General features: G+C 42.9%; 1 protein-coding gene across 1 annotated transcript in view; it reads left to right on the top strand.

Annotated features, from left to right (window-relative positions):
- Positions 1-19,193, top strand: part of LOC139583781 (cadherin-7-like) — a 139,332-nt gene extending 120,139 nt beyond the window's left edge. The window contains exon 12 of the mRNA XM_071415229.1: positions 15,575-19,193. Within this exon, the coding sequence (XP_071271330.1) occupies positions 15,575-16,104 (530 nt within the window). The 3' untranslated portion in view covers positions 16,105-19,193. The remainder of the gene's footprint in view (positions 1-15,574) is intronic.
- Positions 19,194-19,693: the final 500 nt, after the last annotated feature.

Below are 19,693 nucleotides of genomic sequence, written 5' to 3'. Positions count from 1 at the left end.
GGAAAATCTGATGGCCGAATGGTAAAGAACATCTAGCTTCTCAAGAGGACCCTTACCTGCAGATCTATAAATTATGTCTCCGTAATCTAGCATGGCTAGGATGGTCATCTGAATCAGGGTTAGTTTGGTAGCTGTGGTGAAAGAGGAGGGATTACGATAGAGGAAACCATGTCTAGATTTAACCTTAGCCTGCAGATTTGCTATGTGCTGAGAGAAGGACAGTGTACCGTCTAGCCATACTTCCAAGTACTTCTATGAGGTGAGTACCTCAAGCTCTAAACCCTCAGAGCTGGTAATCACACCGGGGCATTCTTCTTACCAAACAACATGTCCTTTGTTTTGGAGGTGTTCTGAACAAGGTTAAGGGCAGAGATAGCTTGTTGGACACTAAGAAATCTTTGTTGTAGAGCTGAGTATAAGCTGAGCATAGGACTGTTTCATCTGCATGTAAATGGTTGAGAGAGCTTCCTACTGCTTGAGCTGTGTTGTTGATGTAAATTGAGAAGAGCGTGGGGCCTAGGATCGAGCCTTGGGGTACTCCCTTGGTGACAGGCAATGGCTGAGACATCAGATGTTCTGACTTTATACACTGCACTCTTTGAGAGAGGTAGTTAGCAAACCAGGCCAAAGACCCCTCAGGGACACCAATACTCCTTAGCCGTCCCACAAGAATGGAATGGTCTCCCGTATCAAAAGCTTTGGCCAAGGTTGCAGTGACACATCCATAACCTGACCGGAAACCAGATTGCATACCCAAGAGAATATTATAGACATCAAGAAAGCCAGTCAGTTGATTATTAACAAGTTTTTCCAACACTTTTTGATAAACATGGCATATTATAAATTGGCCTATAACAGTTAGGATCAGCTTGATCTCCCCCTTTAAATAAAGTATGCACTGTGGCTGCCTTCCAAGCAATGGGAGCCTCCCCAGAGAGGAGAGACAGGTTAAAAAGTTCAGAGATAGGCTTGGGGAAGATCAACCATGATGACATCTATGGGTAGTATTCTCATGTTATCTCCATGTTCTTGAATGTCCGTTTTCAAAGTTTTTTGAGAACTTACTAATGTGATTGTACACTGCATTCGGAAAGTATTCAGACTTTTTCAAAATGTTGTTGCTTTACAGCCTTATTCTAAAATTGAAAATGGGGTATTGTGTGTAGATTAAGGAATTTAAAAAATATATTTAATCCATTTTAGAATAAGGCTGTAACGTAAAATATGGAAAAAGTCAAGGTGTCTGAATATTTTCCAAATGCAATGAATGAGTGTATCCAGCAAACAAGGGATGTCCTGAGGACATTCTGCGACGCTCCCATCAGGTCGTTTAAGGGTTTCAGCGCGACATTATCCCACTGACATTCTGAGAACATTCTAAGAATGTTGCGTGATGGTCCCAAGTGAACGTTCTCTTGGGGACCTTTGTCTAGTTCCCCGTAAATTCCCAGGACATAACTGAGGACCATGTCAGGACCTTTTTAGGACATTCTCAGGACTTTCCTTTTACTAGTCCTTTGGACATTGCATGATGATTCCAAGGCAACGTTCTCTGGGGGACCTTTTTATAGTTCCTGGTTTGACCTGTGGACATCTTTAGAACGCTCTTGGGACGTTGTGTCATGGTCCCTTGGAGGTTTTGTCTAGATACCGGTTTGTCCCGGGGACATCCCAGAGGACCTTTTTTAGCATGTTCTTGTGACATTGTGTCATGGTCCCCTGAATGTTCTTTGGACTTTTTGTCATAGTCCACTCAAGGTTTTTGTCATGTAATGGTCCCAGGTGTTCCAAACCATTATAAGTAAAGACATTAAATGGTAAGGGGGTTTTAAGGCAAGTGGTATCCTGTTCAGCTAAAATAGTGTACACGTCGTTAATCATTGACAATATGATTACATTTGACATGATCGCTACTGACTTTTCTATATGACCCCACCTGGGATTTGAACTCAACAACTTCTGGATTTGGGGATATGCTATCTTTCTTTTTTTTCTTTTCTTTTTTTTACCCCCTTTTCTCCCCAATTTTCGTGGTATCCAATCGCTAGTAATTACTATCTTGTCTCATCGCTACAACTCCCGTACGGGCTCGGGAGAGACGAAGGTCGAAAGTCATGCGTCCTCCGAAGCACAACCCAACCAAGCCGCACTGCTTCTTAACACAGCGCGCCTCCAACCCGGAAGCCAGCCGCACCAATGTGTCGGAGGAAACACCGTGCACCCACCCCCCTCGGTTAGCGCGCACTGCGCCCTTACCGACACAGGAGTCGCTGGAGCGCGATGAGACAAGGATATCCCTACCGGCCAAAACCTCCCTAACCCGGACGACGCTAGGCCAATTGTGCGTCGCCCCACGGACCCCCCGGTCGCGGCCGGCTGCGACAGGATATGCTATCTTTCTGCTGCGCCACAATATCAGAAGTCCCCTGCACATTTATTACCTACAATACATCTCTGATATTAGCAAAAGAGAGCCATCTGCAATGCTATTTTAGTTATCAGTTAATCTGACTATTCTCTAATTGATTTAATTTACTAATTTCAGCAATTTGAGTTTGGGTTTTCAGTATAGTTGTTTAATATTGGTGGGTCATATTATTCTGTTTTAATATTACTCCTGAATCACCACAATAAATGTAATAGTTTTTCTTCAGTGTATTTTTAACAGAGCTGAGGTTGATTTTGAAGTGGAAAGTGTTGAAATAGGCCTACATGTGAAATTAGTCATTGAGTATGTTTACATTCACAGTAATAATTAGATATTAAACTGATAATGGCAGTAGGCAGATTATGCAAAAGTATTCTAAACACCTTACTCCGCTTATCTTAATCGGCATCTGTTCAAAATCAATGTAAGCGTAGGCCGATTTAAATACCTGGTTTTCTAAGAAATCTTTCAAATTATTATGACACCGCTGGAATGCCGATTATTTGATCTGCGCATTTGCTAGCACCAGCCGAGCAAGCCTCCCTCTTTAGCTTGAGTGAAGTGAATTCGGAGCAACTGAATGTATGCGTCATAGAAGTAGTTTTCACAGAATCAAATATGCTTCCCAAAAATAACATGGTCGCTGTGGTAAAACATTTATTTTGATTGCCGATTTTCTGCATGTATCAGTGTAACGTCTGGAGAGTGATGGGTGTGGAGTCAGACGCAGAGAGCAGAAGGTAGACGGGAAAAACGCTTTAATGTCCTTTCGGCTAGTAACCAGTTAAAAACATGGGTGAAGCCCAAAACACAGGTGCAACAAACCCAAAACCATAGTTACTAAAAAAAACGGACAGCGAGAACCCAAAAGAACACAAACACCACATTCGTCAAAATAACAACAAACCCGCACAAACACCAGCGGGCTAAACAAACTTAAATAACACCCATCCCAAAACCCCAACAAGGAACAGGTGAAAACAATTAGACAAAAACAAACGAAAAGGAAAAAGGGATCGGTGGCAGCTAGTAGACCGGTGACGATGACCGCCGAGCGCCACCCGAACAGGAAGGGGAGCCACCTTCGGTGGTATTCGTGACAATCAGAGTGCCATTATGTAGCCTAATTTCAGATGTGTAAACAGGATTATTAGGAAAATCGTTGTTCTTGCAAAGCATGTAAACGTTTTAATTAAATTATTATATTAAGCTGACTATCCACAATAATCACATTATTGTGTGCATGTAACCGTACTCATTGATTCAGATATTGTGGTGTAGCAGGAAGAACAGAATGCTGTGAACCAAGAGGTCGTGAATTCAAATCCAAGGTGAGGACATGTTAAATAATAATGACTGTATGAATACACATACACGGTGTAGTCATGTACTGTGTATCAAATATGTATCTTGAAAACACAATGTCAAAAGCACTGTTTGTGTGTGAGTGTCCCTACCATTGCCAAAGAGCTGTGACTGGATCAGTGGTTCATGAATCAGGGCCTTGATGTACTTGGCAACAGTAACAAAGGGTGATGTGTAATGAAACTAGGGTGCGTGTACCATGGTTAGATTTTCTGTTTTTGGGGGGAGAACGTTTCTTTGCGACCACTGGGTGACGTCCCTGGGACAAACCGGGAACTAGACAAAAACCTTGAGGGGACCATGTCTCAACATCCCAAGAAAGTCCTAAAAAACGTGCCCGGAACAAACCGGGATCTAGACAAAACCTGCAGGGGAAACCACCTGTCGACTTTAAGCAACCATTTCGTGACGTCCTGGGGACGTCCTAATGACTCATTGTTTGCAGGGTTTGAGCATGCCTTTGTGGGTATAGGGAGAAGGTACAGTATGTGTAAAGGATTCTCACTTTTTGGCAGGTTGTGTCTCATGATGATAACACTAGTCACATTTGCTATGAGAATCCAGAGACAGGGTTTTTACACCACATCACAGCACAGTCAGAAGAATAGTTTAATGCGCTCGTGAACTTAATTGAACATTGAGATGGAGTCTTAAAAGGATCGGTGTCCCGCTAGCGGAACAACTTCCAGTGAAACTGGAGGGCGCATAACTGAAATAAATTCTAATAGTTATTATGGGTTTTAAACATTTAGGTATATATAAGTGTCTTATATCGGCTGAAAGCTTAAATTCTTGTTAATTTAACTGCACTGTCCAATTTACAGGAGCTATTACAGCAAAAACATGCCATGCGATTGTTTGAGGACGGCGCCCCAGACCAAAATATTTTTCCACTGGCACAGGTTTCATACATTCACATATTAAGATGAAATATTCACTTACTTTTTGAAAATCTTCCTCTGATTTGTCATCCAAAGGGTCCCAGCTATAATATGTCACTACATATAAAAAATACTTTTTATATCCCAAATAGTCAGTTTAGTTGGCGCAATCGATTTGAGTAATCCACTGCAGAGAAAGGAATCCGAAAATCTACCCCTAAACTTTGTTTCAACAAGTCAAAATACGTTTCTATTTACTCCTCAGACACCCTAAAATGTAATTAAACTAAACCGACACCCTAAAATGTAATTAAACTAAACCTTAGCAAAAAGAAACCGATTTTAGCCGTTGCACAACTTCATCATGGCATGCAAAAACACAGATTTCTAAGACTATGTCCTCATACAAAAACTGTTATTTCTTATTAGTTTTTGAAGTTACAAGCCTGAAACCTTGAACATAGACTGCTGACACCCTGTGGAAGTCATAGGAATCCAGGGAGCTATTTTACAATTTGACCTTTCTCTTGCATTTCTAAGAGGATGGTCTCTCTCAAAAAAAAATCTGGTTGGTTTTTCTTTAGATTTTCTCCTACCATATATATTGTGTTATATTCTCCTACATTATTTTAACATTTCCACAAACTTCAAAAGTGTTTTCTTTCCAATGGTACTAATTATATGCATTTCCTGGCTTCAGGGCCTGAGCTATAGGCAGTTTACTTTGGGCACGTCATTCAGACGGAAAAGGAGAAAAAAGGGACCTAGCCCTACAAAGTTTTAATGGGATATACAATAGGGACAGCCAACACTCACTTACATTTTAGTTCACAAAAGTAAACCTTCTTTTTATTGCAAAGGAGAATATTTTTTGTTATTAATGAAAAGATGAAAAGAGCAACAGGGGAAAGAGGTAGTGGTGGAGTTCTGAACCCAGCATTGCTAATGAAAAGCAATTGCATGGCCCCAGGCTTAGAATTTATGGCTTCCAGTCCAAGCCTATGTCTGTTTTTGTGCGTATGCGTGTATTTGTGTGCGTGTACATGAGCTGATCCGTGGGTGGATGAGTCCTCATCTGCCTTCATCAGTCTGTGCTGCTTAACTTTGTCTCCTTATATTCCATTCTCTCTCTCCTCCACTTCTTCTTCTCTGCTCTCCCCTACCCCTTCTCCCTGTGTGACCCTCCTACACCCCTAGAGGAAAAAGAAACGCACACCTATTTAGGCGAGGTGCTGGCTAGCAGAGTGGAAAACTTGAAAATAGAGGAGTGCTCAGATGCAAAAATGTAATGTCCAACGTTTCGACAGGCAAGCTGTCTTCATCAGGGTATAATCACAAACACTGCAGGGTGACTCGTTTATATAGTGTCGACAGACACACACAGGTGTCTGTAATCATGGCCAAGTATGGCCTAATATCATTGGTTAATTCTCAAATATTAAAATGACAAACAAATAACATACCAAAAACAAAAGGATAGCATACGATCATAGATTCAATTTAGACTACATAAGCCTACAAACAATTACAATGGCAAAGTCACAATAATCACAAGAATGGCTTCAGATCAAAGTCTACGTTGAAGCCGAAGGTAGCAAGGGTCCTCCTCCACCCCTCCCTGCCTCCCCCTCTTGCATTAATACTCTGTGCACAACCCTTTTCTCTCTCCTCTCTGTCCTTGCTCCCAGATCTGGCGTCTCCATCAACGCATGTTTGAATCTGCGGCACTGAAATTTGGGGCGTGATTGCGAGTGATTGCATTGTTTTGGCTGAGAGGAGAGCCCAGAGGAGAAAGTCCAGGGGTGTTGCTGCTTCTGCGTCCTCAGGTGCTGTCTGCTCAGGTGTCCTCCAGCCATAGTAGAGTAGAACAGGGCCTTGTTTTCCAAAAGAATTCGTAGCGTTATGATCATCGTTAGAACCTTCTTACGATGTATCGTTAGTATATAAGGTGTTCCCAGAGCCTACGTTAGTAATGTGGCTCTTAAAAACATTTGCACATCTACTAGTGATCCAGACCATACGTAGAGCAGTCAAAGTGTTCATTAAATGCTTTATTCACAAAAGATCTCAATTAAACATAGAATCAAGATGTTCAGGCTGTCTGACTATGACTGCCGATAACTTCAGAACAATTTTTTGAACCTTCCTCTGACACCACCAAGTATATAGGTCCTGGATGGCAGGATGCTTGGCCCCAGTACTGGACTGTACGCAGTACCCTCTGTATCGCCTGACGGTCGGATGCCGAGCAGTTGCCATACCAGGCGGTGATGCAACCAGTCGGGATGCTCTTGATTGTGCAGCTGTATAACTTTTTGAAGAACTGGGGATCCACACCAAGTCTTTTCAGTCTCTTGTGGATGTAAAGGCATTGTCATGCCTTCTTCATGACTTTCTTGGTGTGTTTGGACCATGATGAGTTTCAAGTTCAAACTCTCGACCCGCTCCACTACAGCCCTGTCGATGTGAATGGGGCATGTCCGGCCCTACTTTTCCTGTAGTCTACGATCATCTCCTTTCTCTTGCTCACGTTGAGGGAGAGGTTGTTGTCCTGGCACCACACTACCAGGTACTCTGACCTCCTCCCTATAGGCTGTGTCATCCTTGTCGGTGATCAGACCTACCACGTTGTGTCGTCAGCAAACGTAATGATGGTGTTGGAGTCGTGCTTGGCCACGCAGTCGTGGATGAACAGGGAGTACAGGGTAACAGGGGACTACGCATGCACCCCTGAGGGGCCCCCGTGTTGAGGATCAGGGTGGCAGATGTGTTGTTGCCTGCCCTTTCCACCTGGGGGCAGCACTTCAGGAAGTCCAGGATTCTCACATAGGTGTTCTTTTTGTCCAGGTGGGATAGGGCAGTGTAGAGTGCGATTGAGAGTACGCTATCTGTGGATCTGTTGGGGCGGTATGCGAATTGGTGTGGGTCTAGTATTTCCAGGATGATGGTTTTGTGAGTCATGACCAGCCTTTCAAAGCACTTCATGGCTACTGACGTGAGTGCTACGGGGTGGTAGTCAATTAGGCAGGTTACCTTCACTTTCTTGGGCACACAGATTATGGTGGTCTGCTTGAAACATGTGGGTATTACAGACTCGGTCAGGGAGTGGTTGAAAATGTGAGTGAAGACACTTGCCAGGTGTTCCACGCATGCTCTGAGTACATGTCCTGGTAATCCGTCCTGCCCCGCGGCCTTGTGAATGTTGACCTGTTTAAAGGTCTTGCTCATATCGGCTACGGAGAGCGTGATCACAGAGTCGTCCAGAACAGCTGCCATTCACATGCATGCTTCAGTGTTGCTTCTCTCGGAGCGAGCATAAAAGGCATTTAGCCCGTCTGGTAGGCTCGTGTCACTGGGCATCTCGCAGCTAGGTTTCCCGTTGTAGTCCATAATAGTTTGCGAGGCATGCAACATCCGACGAGCGTCAGAGCCGTTGTAGTAGTGTTCAATCTTAGTCCTATATTGACGCTTTGCCTGTTTGATGGTTCGCCTGAGGGCATAGCGGGATTTCTTATAAGCGTCCAGCTTAGTCTCCCGCTCCTTGAAAGCGGCAGCTCTAACCTTTGATATGTACGCATGGTCACTGTGGGGACGACGTCATCGATGCACTTATTGGTGAAGCCAGTGACTGATGTGGTGTACTTTTCAATGCCATTGGATGAATCCCGGAACATTTTCCAGTCTGTGCTAGAAAAACAGTCCTGTAGCATCTGTGTCATTTGACCACTTCAGTATTGAGCTAGTCACCGAAACTTCCTGCTTTAGATTTTGCTTGTAAGCAGGAATCAGGAGGACAGAATTATGGTCAGAATTGCCAAATGGAGGGTGAGGGATAGCTTTCTTTGTGTCTCTGTGTGTGGACTGAAGGTGGTCTAGAGTTTTTTTCCCCTCTGGTTGCACATGTGACATGCTGGTAGAAATGAGGTAAAACGTGTAATATTATGGTTCTTGTCTCTCGACATGGCTTTGATGAATCATTGGACTGTAGCAGATGAGCTACATGAATGTTGACAAGGCGATGACCAACTTCAACTCGGTAAGTCAAATTACCTCTGCAAGATCGCACCTGAGTTCCACAGAAATTACATACCATCACCCTCTCTCCCTCTTTCAATCAATTTTCAATCAATTTTATTTTATATAGCCCTTCGTACATCAGCTAATATCTCGAAGTGCTGTACAGACACCCAGCCTAAAACCCCAAACAGCTAGTAATGCAGGTGTAGAAGCACGGTGGCTAGGAAAAACTCCCTAGAAAGGCCAAAACCTAGGAAGAAACCTAGAGAGGAACCAGGCTATGAGGGGTGGCCAGTCCTCTTCTGGCTGTGCCGGGTGGAGATTATAACAGAACTATGCCAAGATGTTCAAAAATGTTCATAAATGACAAGCATGGTCAAATAATAATCAGGAATAAATCTCAGTTGGCTTTTCATAGCCGATCATTAAGAGTTGAAAACAGCAGGTCTGGGACAGGTAGGGGTTCCATAACCGCAGGCAGAACAGTTGAAACTGGAATAGCAGCAAGGCCAGGCGGACTGGGGACAGCAAGGAGTCACCACGGCCGGTAGTCCCGACGTATGGTCCTAGGGCTCAGGTCCTCCGAGAGAAAGAAAGAGAGAAGGAGAAAATTAGAGAGAGCCAAGATTTTCAAAATGTTCATAAATGACAAGCATGGTCAAATAATAATCAGGAATAAATCTCAGTTGGCTTTTCATAGCCGATCTTTAAGAGTTGAAAACAGCAGGTCTGGGACAGGTAGGGGTTCCGTAACCGCAGGCAGAACAGTTGAAACTGGAATAGCAGCAAGGCCAGGCGGACTGGGGACAGCAAGGTGTCATCATGCCCGGTAGTCCTGACGTATGGTCCTAGGGCTCAGGTTCTCAGAGAGAAAGAGAGAACGAGAGAATTAGAGAGAGCATACTTAAATTCACACAGGACACTGGATAAGACAGGAGAAGTACTCCAGGTAACCAACTGACCCTAGCCCCCCGACACATAAACTACTGCAGCATAAATACTGGAGGCTGAGACAGGAGCGGTCAGGAGACACTGTGGCCCCATCCGATGATACCCCCGGACAGGGCCAAACAGGAAGGATATAACCCCACCCACTTTGCCAAAGCACAGCCCCCACACCACTAGAGGGATTTCTTCAACCACCAACTTACCATCCTGAGACAAGGCCGAGTATAGCCCACAAAGATCTCCACCACAGCACAAACCAAGGGTGGGCGCCAACCCAGACAGGAAGATCACGTCAGTAACTCAACCCACTCAAGTGACGCACCCCTCCTAGGGACGGCATGAAAGAGCACCAGTAAGCCAGTGACTCAGCCCCTGTAATAGGGTTAGAGGCAGAGAATCCCAGTGGAGAGAGGGGAACCGGCCAGGCAGAGACAGCAAGGGCGGTTCGTTGCTCCAGAGCCTTTCCGTTCACCTTCACACTCCTGGGCCAGACTACACTCAATCATATGACTTACTGAAGAGATAAGTCTTCAGTAAAGACTTAAAGGTTGAGACCGAGTCTGCGTCTCTCACATGGGTTGGCAGACTATTCCATAAAAATGGAGATCTATAGGAGAAAGCCCTGCCTCCAGCTGTTTGCTTAGAAATTCTAGGGACAATTAGGAGGCCTGCGTCTTGTGACCGTAGCGTACGTGTAGGTATGTACGGCAGGACCAACTCGGAAAGATAGGTAGGAGCAAGCCCATGTAACGCTTTATAGGTTAACAGTAAAACTTTGAAATCAGCCCTTGCCTTAACAGGAAGCCAGTGTAGGGAAGCTAGCACTGGAGTAATATGATCAAATTTCAAGGTCCTCATTTTTGGACAGAAAATTTCAGATTTTTGCAATGTTATGTAGATGGAAAAAGCTGTTCTTAAAACAGTCTTGATATGTTCGTCAAAAGAGATATCAGGGTCCAGAGTAACGCCGACGTCCTTCACAGTTTTATTCGAGACGACTTTACAACCATCAAGATTAATTTTCAGATTTAACAGAATATCTCTTTGTTTCTTGGGACCTAGAACAAGCATCTCTGTTTTGTCCGAGTTTAAAAGTAGAACGTTGGCAGCCATCCACTTCCTTATGTCTGAAACACAGGCTTCTAGCGAGGGCAATTTTGGGGCTTCACCATGTTTCATTGAAATGTACAGCTGTGTGTCATCCACATAGCAGTGAAAGTTAACATTATGTTTTCGAATGACATCCCCAAGAGGTAAAATATATAGTGAAAACCATAGTGGTCCTAAAACGGAACCTTGAGGAACACCGAAATGTACAGTTGATTTGTCAGAGGACAAACCATTCACAGAGACAAACTGATATCTTTCCGACAGATAAGATCTAAACCAGGCCAGAACTTGTCCGTGGAGATTTGGGTTTCCAATCTCTCCAAAAGAATGTGGTGATCGATGGTATCAAAGGCAGCACTAAGGTCTAGGAGAGATGCAGTGCCTCAGTCTGACGCCATTAAAAGGTCATTTACCACCTTCACAAGTGCAGTCTCAGTGCTATGATGAGGTCTAAAACCAGACTGAAGCATTTCGTATACATTGTTTTTCTTCAGGAAGGCAGTGAGTTGCTGCGCAACAGCTTTTTCTAAAATGTTTGAGAGGAATGGAAGATTCGATAAAGGCCGATAATTTTTTAATATTTTCTGGGTCAAGGTTTGGCTTTTTCAAGAGAGGCTTTATTACTGCCACTTTTAGTGAGTTTGGTACACATCCGGTGGATAGAGAGCCATTTATTATGTTCAACATAGGAGGGCCAAGCACATGAAGCAGCTCTTTAAGTAGTTTAGTTGGAATAGGGTCCAGTATGCAGCTTGAAGGTTTAGAGGCCATGATTATTTTCATCATTGTGTCAAGAGATATAGTACTAAAACACTTGAGTGTCTCTCTTGATCCTAGGTCCAGAGTGGCAGAGTTGTGCAGACTCAGGACAGCTGAGCTTTGGAGGAATACGCAGATTTAAAGAGGAGTCCGTAATTTGCTTTCTAATGATCATGATCTTTTCCTCAAAGAAGTTCATGAATTTATTACTGCTGAAGTGAAAACCATCTTCACTTGGGGAATGGTGCTTTTTAGTTAGCTTTGCGACAGTATCAAAAATACATTTTGAATTGTTCTTATTTTCCCCAATTAAGTTGGAAAAATAGGATGATCGAGCAGCAGTGAGGGCTCTTCGATACTGCACGGTACTGTCTTTCCAAGCTAGTCAGAAGAGATCCAGTTTGGTGTGGCGCCATTTCCGTTCCAATTTTCTGGAAGCTTGCTTCAGAGCTCGGGTATTTTCTGTATACCAGGGAGCTAGTTTCTTCTGACAATTGTTTTTAGTTTTTAAGGGTGCAACTGCATCTAGGGTATTGCGCAAGGTTAAAATGAGTTCCTCAGTTAGGTGGTTAACCTTTCATGAGCCTCTACCCCGGGTCCGGGATCACCCCCCACCCCCCCACACACTGATTAGCATAGCTAGCATAGCTTCACAAGTAGATAGTAGCATCTAAATATCATTAAATCACAAGTCCAAGACACCAGATGAAAGATACAGATCTTGTGAATAAAGCCACAATTTCAGATTTTTAAAATGTTTTACAGGGAAGACAAAATATGTAAATCTATTAGCTAAACACGTTAGCAAAATACACAATTTCTTTGTCCACCATTTTTTCTCTCCACCAGTAGCTATCACCAATTCGGCTAAACTAAGATATTGATAGCCAATAACCAATAAAAAAACTCATCAGATGACAGTCTGATAACATATTTATGGTATAGGATAGGTTTTGTTAGAAAAAAGTGCATATTTCAGGTAGAAATCACAGTTTACAATTGCACCGACCATCACAACACGACTAGAATTACTATAGAGAGCAACGTGTATGACCAATTTACTCTTCATAAAACATTTCATAAGAATAGACAAAGCATAGCAATGGAAAGACCCAGATCTTGTGATTCCAGATAATATTTCAGATTTTCTAAGCGTTTTACAGCGAAAACACAATAAATCGATAAGTTAGCATACCACATGTGAAAACGTTACCAGAGCATCGATTCAAGCCAAAGAGAGCTATAACGTAATCATCGCCAAAATATATTAATTTTTTCACTAACCTTCTCAGAATTCTTCCGATGACACTCCTGTAACATCATTTTACAACATACATATACAGTTTGTTCGAAAATGTGCATATTTAGCCATACAAAACCGTGGTTACACAATGAAAGTAGTAGGAAATCAAGCCTCAAAATGTCGGACGTCATCTTTCAGAGTGATCTAGTTTAATCGAAAGCTAATCATATACTTTACTAAAAAATACAGGGTTGACAGGAATCGAAAGACAAATTAGTTCTTAATGCAATCGCTGATTTACATTTCTAAAATTATCCTTACTTTCTTATACAGCGTTCGCCAAGAGAAGCTATAACAAACAAAATGGCGTAATATGCGTTTAAAATATTTCGACAGAACAACGATTTATCATATTAAATATTTCTTACTATGGGGTGATTTTCCATCAGATTCTTGGGCAATGTATCCTTTCTTGGGTCTAATCTTCTTTTGGTCGATAGATGTCCTCTGTCCTTCGAAATATCCACTAACGATCGAACGGGACCCCGAAACGTGCCCAAAGTTTCAGAGTGCACGACAAAGAAATTCCTCAAAATCGCACTAAACGGATATAAATTGCTATAAAACGGTTCAAATTAACTACATTATGATGTTTTTAACAACTATAACGACTAAAAACATGACCGGAGAAATATCACTGGCTAAACAACCATTTGGAAGGAGGCAGGTCTGATGTCCATCTTGCGCAAGACGCATGCAGGAAGAGAACGGTACTTCCACGTTTTCTTGTTTTATAGTGGCTCTGATTGCGCAATCGAATCCATTCAAAGCGTGATGACGTACTGACACCCAGAGGAAGACGTAGGCAGTGTCGGTTTCTCCATAGCATCTACTGGCACCTTAAAACCGATCCCAGATCAGGGGTAAAAATTTCTGAAATCTGACTCCCTGTCAGGAAAAGTGCTGTAGAAGTAGTTCTGTACCACTCAGAGACAAAATTCCAACGGCTATAGAAACTAGAAAGTGTTTTCTATCCAATAATAACAATAATATGCATATTGTACGATCAAGAATTGAGCACGAGGCAGTTTAATTTGGAGACCAAAAAATGCTAATGCGGAACAGCACCCCCTATAGTTGCAAGAAGTTAACTGATTTTTGTCCTCTGACGTCCTTGGGTAGGCAGAAGGAGTCGGTAAGGGCATCAAGGAATCTTTGTGTTGTCTGAGAATTTATAGCACGACTTTTGATGCTCCTTGGTTGGGGTCTGAGCAGATTATTTGTTGCGATTGCAAACGTAATAAAATGGTGGTCCGATAGTCCAGGATTATGAGGAAAAACATTAAGATCTACAACATTTATTCCATGGGACAAAACTAGGTCCAGAGTATGACTGTGGCAGTGAGTAGGTCCAGAGACATGTTGGACAAAACCCACTGTGTCGATGATGGCTTTTGTAGTGGGTCTGTGGACTTTTCCATGTGAATATTAAAATCACCAAAAATTTGAATATTATCTGCTATGACTACAAGGTCCAATAGGAATTCAGGGAACTCAGTGAGGAATGCTGTATATGGCCCAGGAGGCACAAGTCCACAAGTCTCTGAATGTGGCCCAGCCAGAGCCCGGACTTGAACCCGAACAAACTTCTCTGGAGAGACCTGAAAATAGATGTGCAGCAATGCTCCCCATTCAACCTGACAGAGCTTGAGAGGATCTGCAGAAGAATGGAAGAATGGGAGAAACTCCCCAAATACTGGTGTGCCAAGCTTGCAGCGTCATACCAAATAAGACTCTAGGCTGTAATTGCTGCCAAAGGTGCTTCAACAAAGTACTGAGTAAAGGGTCTGAATACTTATTTAAATGTTATATTTCAGTTTTTTTTTTAATATAAAGTTGCTCAGTCATTATGTGGTATTGTGTGTAGATTGATGAGCAGAAAATAAACGATTTAATCAATTTTAGAATAAGGCTGAATACTTTCCAAAGGCACTGTATAGATATATATACATGTGTATGTATATATGTGTATATGTATATATTTAATTATTTTTATCAGGCGGTGCTGCAGCACCCCAAATTCCCATGGCTATGGATACTATAGGCCTCTATGTAGAAAAAAAGAGGAAGACACAGACAGCGATGCTTTTTCCTAAGAGAAAGAAAGAGAGAAAAGTGATCAGACAGAAAGAAAAGCAGCAAAGAGCCATGCTGTCAGAAAGTGGTCACCAAACAGCAGTCAGAAGAATCTCCATTCATCTGTGTCATCCCCACCCCTTCCACCCCTACATTTTCTCTATTATTACGAGGTGTGAAGCGGTGTTTGCATTCGCTTTCCTGGTGGCCTCACACTAGCCCGCGGAATCCAGACGCAGATAGGGGAAGGAATATGGGTCCACAGAGCGATATTTCACTGGCACCAGTGCGACATTGATGGATGACGGATCATTAGACATTTGCCAGTTTGCTTTGGTGCGGAGAGTTATTTTCATCAGTAATATTTGGGACTAGGGATTGGATGGAAAGTTCTGAGAAGTTCAGAAATTTCGTTTTTGGGACGTGGAAGTAGCGTGCAAAATGGAGGATAGAGGAGAGAAATGTATTGATGCAAGGATATATTCATTTGAAATGTTTCAACATTTCATTTTCATAAAATATGGACTATTATTTAATGTAGATGTATCATCCTAAATGTACTATGCCTTTATATTTATATTAAAGAAAAGGTCATTGCAAGTTTTCTAAACTGGTGATGAATAAACATTTACCCAGACCCCCCCCTTCCTCCTTCTCCTTTCTCTCTCGTTCTCTTCTGTTGTTCAGTGATGGTGCTGCTGATCGTGTCGATGCGTCAGAGGAAGAAGGAGCCATTGATTCTGGAGGAGGAGAGGGACGTGAGGGAGAACATCGTCCGCTACGACGACGAGGGTGGAGGAGAGGAAGACACGGAGGCCTTCGACATGGTAGCCCTCCGCAACCTCAACGTCATCAGAGACCCCAAGGTCCGGCGAGACGTCATCCCTGACACCCACACCTTCTTCCCCTACCCGACGTCCTCCTCGCAGGCTGTCCACAAAACCCTGCCAGACAATGTGGTGTTCAGAGAGTTCATCTGGGACCGGCTGAAACATGCAGATGTTGAGCCGTCAGCTCCGCCGTACGACTCTTTGCAGACGCACGCCTTTGAGGGGAGTGGATCGGTAGCTGAATCGTTAAGCTCCTTGGAGTCGCTAAGTACAGACTCAGAGCAGAACTACGACTATCTCAGCACCTGGGGGCCACGTTTCAAGAAGCTAGCCGACCTGTATGGCAACAGCGACGGCAATAGCAATGGCAACAGCGTGTTGTCATAGCCAAAACTTTCCTGAACTTAGACAACAAATGTGTTATGATAAAAAAAGAAAATGAACAACTAAACTACCAAAGGGCAGAGAAGGGGGTGAGAGTCTGAAAACAAAGTGAGATTGGGAAAATACAAATGACTTCAAAGGTTGGGTTTGTTTATGTGCCTTGGATTTTGGATTTTAAAAGGGGTGACTTGGCAAGTTTTGACAAGTCATTTCAAAAGTGAGTTGACTGAAGAGGAAACCTTGTGAGCAAAAACATTAAAGGTTTTCAAAGTTGGGCTGAGGTCCAGCGTACATGGTAGGCTACAGTATATTTATGTGGAGAAACCTGTTCTCTCATTCCTGACATGGGCACAGACCCAGCAGTCTTGCATTGATGCATTCTCTTGCTCTTTTCGTAAAAAACAACAACACTTTTCTCCTGAAGTGCCCGGTCCCCGGTGGCTAATCGGTAGAGTAGTCACTCAACTATTCATTTGAAAGTCATGAAGAGTGTCAACGTTTTGTTTTTGTTCTGTGTTTTTCACAGAGACTATGAAGAAAATATATTAAGTCAGACTCACAGAGAAAAACCAATCATCAAATCAAATCAAATTGGTCACATACACATATTTAACAGATGCGGGTGTAGAGAAATGCTTGTGTTCCTAGCTCCAACAGTGCAGTAATATCTAACAAGTCACAACAATACACACAAATCTAAAAGTAAAATAATAAATATTAGGACAAGCAATGTCGGAGTGGCATTGACTAAAATACAGTAGAATAGAATACAGTATATACATATGAAATGAGTAAAGCAGTATGTAAACAGTATTCAAGTGATTAATGTTCCATTATTAAAGTGACCAGTGATTCCATGTCTATGTATATGGGGCAGTAGCCGGCTAGTAATGGCTATTTAACAGTCTGATGGCCTTGAGATAGCGTGGTGAACAGGCCATTGAGATAGCGCGGTGAACAGGCCACTCTTCAACCTCCTGAGATTGAAGAGGCGCTGTTGCGCCTTCTTCACCACGCTGTTTGTGTGGGTGGACCATTTCAGATCATCAGTGATGTGTACGCCAAGGAACTAGAAGCTTTCCACCTTCTACGGTGTGGTCCCGTCGATGTGGATAGGGGCATGGTCCCTCTGCTTTTTCCTGAAGTCCATGAGCAGCTCCTTAATTTTGTTGACGTTGAGGGAGATGTTATTTTCCTGACACCATTCCGCCAAGGCCCTCACCTACTCCTTGTAGGCTGCCTCGTCATTGTTGGTAATCAGGCTTACTATGGTTGTGTCGTCCACACACTTGATGATTGAGTTGGAGGCATTTTTGGCCACTCAGTCATGGGTGAACAGGTAATACAGGATGGGGCTGAGCACGCACCCTTGTGGGGCCCCTGAGTTGAGGATCAGTGAAGGGGAGGTCTTGTTTCCTACCTTCACATGGAGAGTTCTATCGTGTTGAAGGCTGAGCTATAGTCAATGAAAAACATTCTTACATATGTATTCCTCTTGTACAGATGGGCTAGGGCAGTGTGCAGTGTGATGGCGACTGTATCTGTGGATCTATTTGGGCAGTAAGCAAATTGAAGTGGATCTAGGGTGTCAGGTAAGGTAGAGGTGATATGATCCTCAACTAGCCTCTCAAAGAACTTCATGATGACAGAACTGAGTGCTACGGGGTGATAGCAATTTAGTTCAGTTACCTTTGCTTTCTTGGGTACAGGAACGATGGTGGACATCTTTGAAGCAAGTGGTGACATCAGGCTGGGATAGGAAGAGATTAAATATGTACGTAAACACTCCAGCAAGTGGGTCAGCGCGCATGCCCTAAGGATGCAGCTAGGGATGCCGTCTGGACCGGCAGCCTTGAGGGTTAACACACTTAAATGTGTTACTCACGTCGGCCACGGAGAATGAGAGCCCACAGTCCTTGGGAGCGGGCTGCGTCGATGACACTGTGTTATCCTCAAAGCGGGCGAAGAAGGTGTTTCGCTTGTCCGGGAGCAAGACGTCGGTGTCCACGACGTGGCAGGTTTTCCCTTTGTAGTCAGTGATTGTCTGTAGACTCTGCCACATACGTCTTGTGTCTTAGTCCCTGAATTGCGACTCCACTTTGTCTCTGTACTGACGTTTTACCTGTTTGATTGCCTTACGGAGGGTATAACTACACTGTTTGTATTCAACCATATTCCCAGTTACCTTGCCATGGTTAAATGTGGCGGTTCATTGCTATGTGTCAAGTAGTCAAGTGTACAGATCTGTTCAAAAGGAACCAATGCTGTTAATTTCCTGAGAGAGCTCTGAAATCTGCATACATTTTCTCCTCTTAACATTGCATTTAACAGATGTTAGAATGTGGTGTTTGCCTTTGAAGTCTGTTTCCTTTAGGCTCATTCAAGTCCACTGTTATGTAATAATGATGTAATAACAATGATGTAACGTTATGGTTGAGATGGAAAATCCATATCCACCTGGTTGAACCTTTAAATAAAGTGTTTTTCATTATTTGCAAAGGAATTCGGAATTCACAGTCGATGTTGGATACTTGCAACATTGACTTGAATAAAGTGAAGGCTTTTTTGAATGGGTTTCAATGCTGGGCTGAAATGTAATTCTATACCTTTATTTAACTAGGCAAGTCAGTTAAGAACAAGTTCTTATTTTCAATGACAACCTAGGAACAGCGGGTTAACTGCCCTTTTCAGGGGCAGAAAGGCAGATGTTTAACTTGTCAGCTTTGGAATTCGATCTTGCAACAATTTCGGTTACTAATCCAACGCTCTAACCACTAGGCTACCTGCCGCCCCATGGGTTACATAACTAAAATACATTGCTCTCCATGTAGCTCACAGTAAATGCAGCAAATTTGTTTGTCCAAAATGTATTTTGCAGAATGAATAATTTCGTTAATTGGTAAGTGACACACACTGTTTGGTGAGAAAACAGGAGGCAAAGGAAGTATTTTCTTTCAAACAAAATGCCTTTTAAACTGTTCCCATTGGAAGTCAGCATGTTAAATCAAACATTATTCTTATTTATTTTGAAAAATCATAAATGTGATGTTTGCGGATGTTTTTATCATTTTTGTGGACAATAAAAATTAAATTCCTCAAAAGACTTCTTTCAATTCTTTTGAACATAAAAAAATATATGATATGTCAGTGTCTTATCTTAACAAGGTGAACCAGATAGGCTTTGAGAAAAAAAATTAGGGTTGTTTTGAGGAGATTTTTGCCTGCAATGAATATCAGCAGGCGTAAGACGCAGACACGCACAAACATACATTTTCTTTGCCTTTGCACAACTCCGGGATCCAGATGGGGTGGTAGAGAAAGGGAATGAAAGCGAGGGGTACAGAGGGAGGAGGAGAGAAAGTTTTCTGTTTGTTCCACATCTCCTCTAGATCAGGCTTTGTACATGAAAGGCCAGTCGGAAACAAAACAGGCTTCACGCTCTGCAGAGGCGTGTGTGATGAATGGCGTGCACGCTCTTGGACCTCTTAAAGAGCCTTTTGCAAATTAGCCAGACGCTCCTCCTGTGTTAATCAGCCTTCTAGCTGTGTGTGCTAATAGTTCTGGTCAGATCATGTGAACAGTGGCATTTACA

The sequence above is a fragment of the Salvelinus alpinus genome, chromosome 8 (genome assembly GCF_045679555.1).
Source record: "Salvelinus alpinus chromosome 8, SLU_Salpinus.1, whole genome shotgun sequence".
In the NCBI taxonomy this organism is placed as follows: Eukaryota; Metazoa; Chordata; class Actinopteri; order Salmoniformes; family Salmonidae; genus Salvelinus; species Salvelinus alpinus.
Note: the sequence above shows the minus strand (reverse complement) of the source record. Positions and strands in the feature narration are given on the sequence as shown.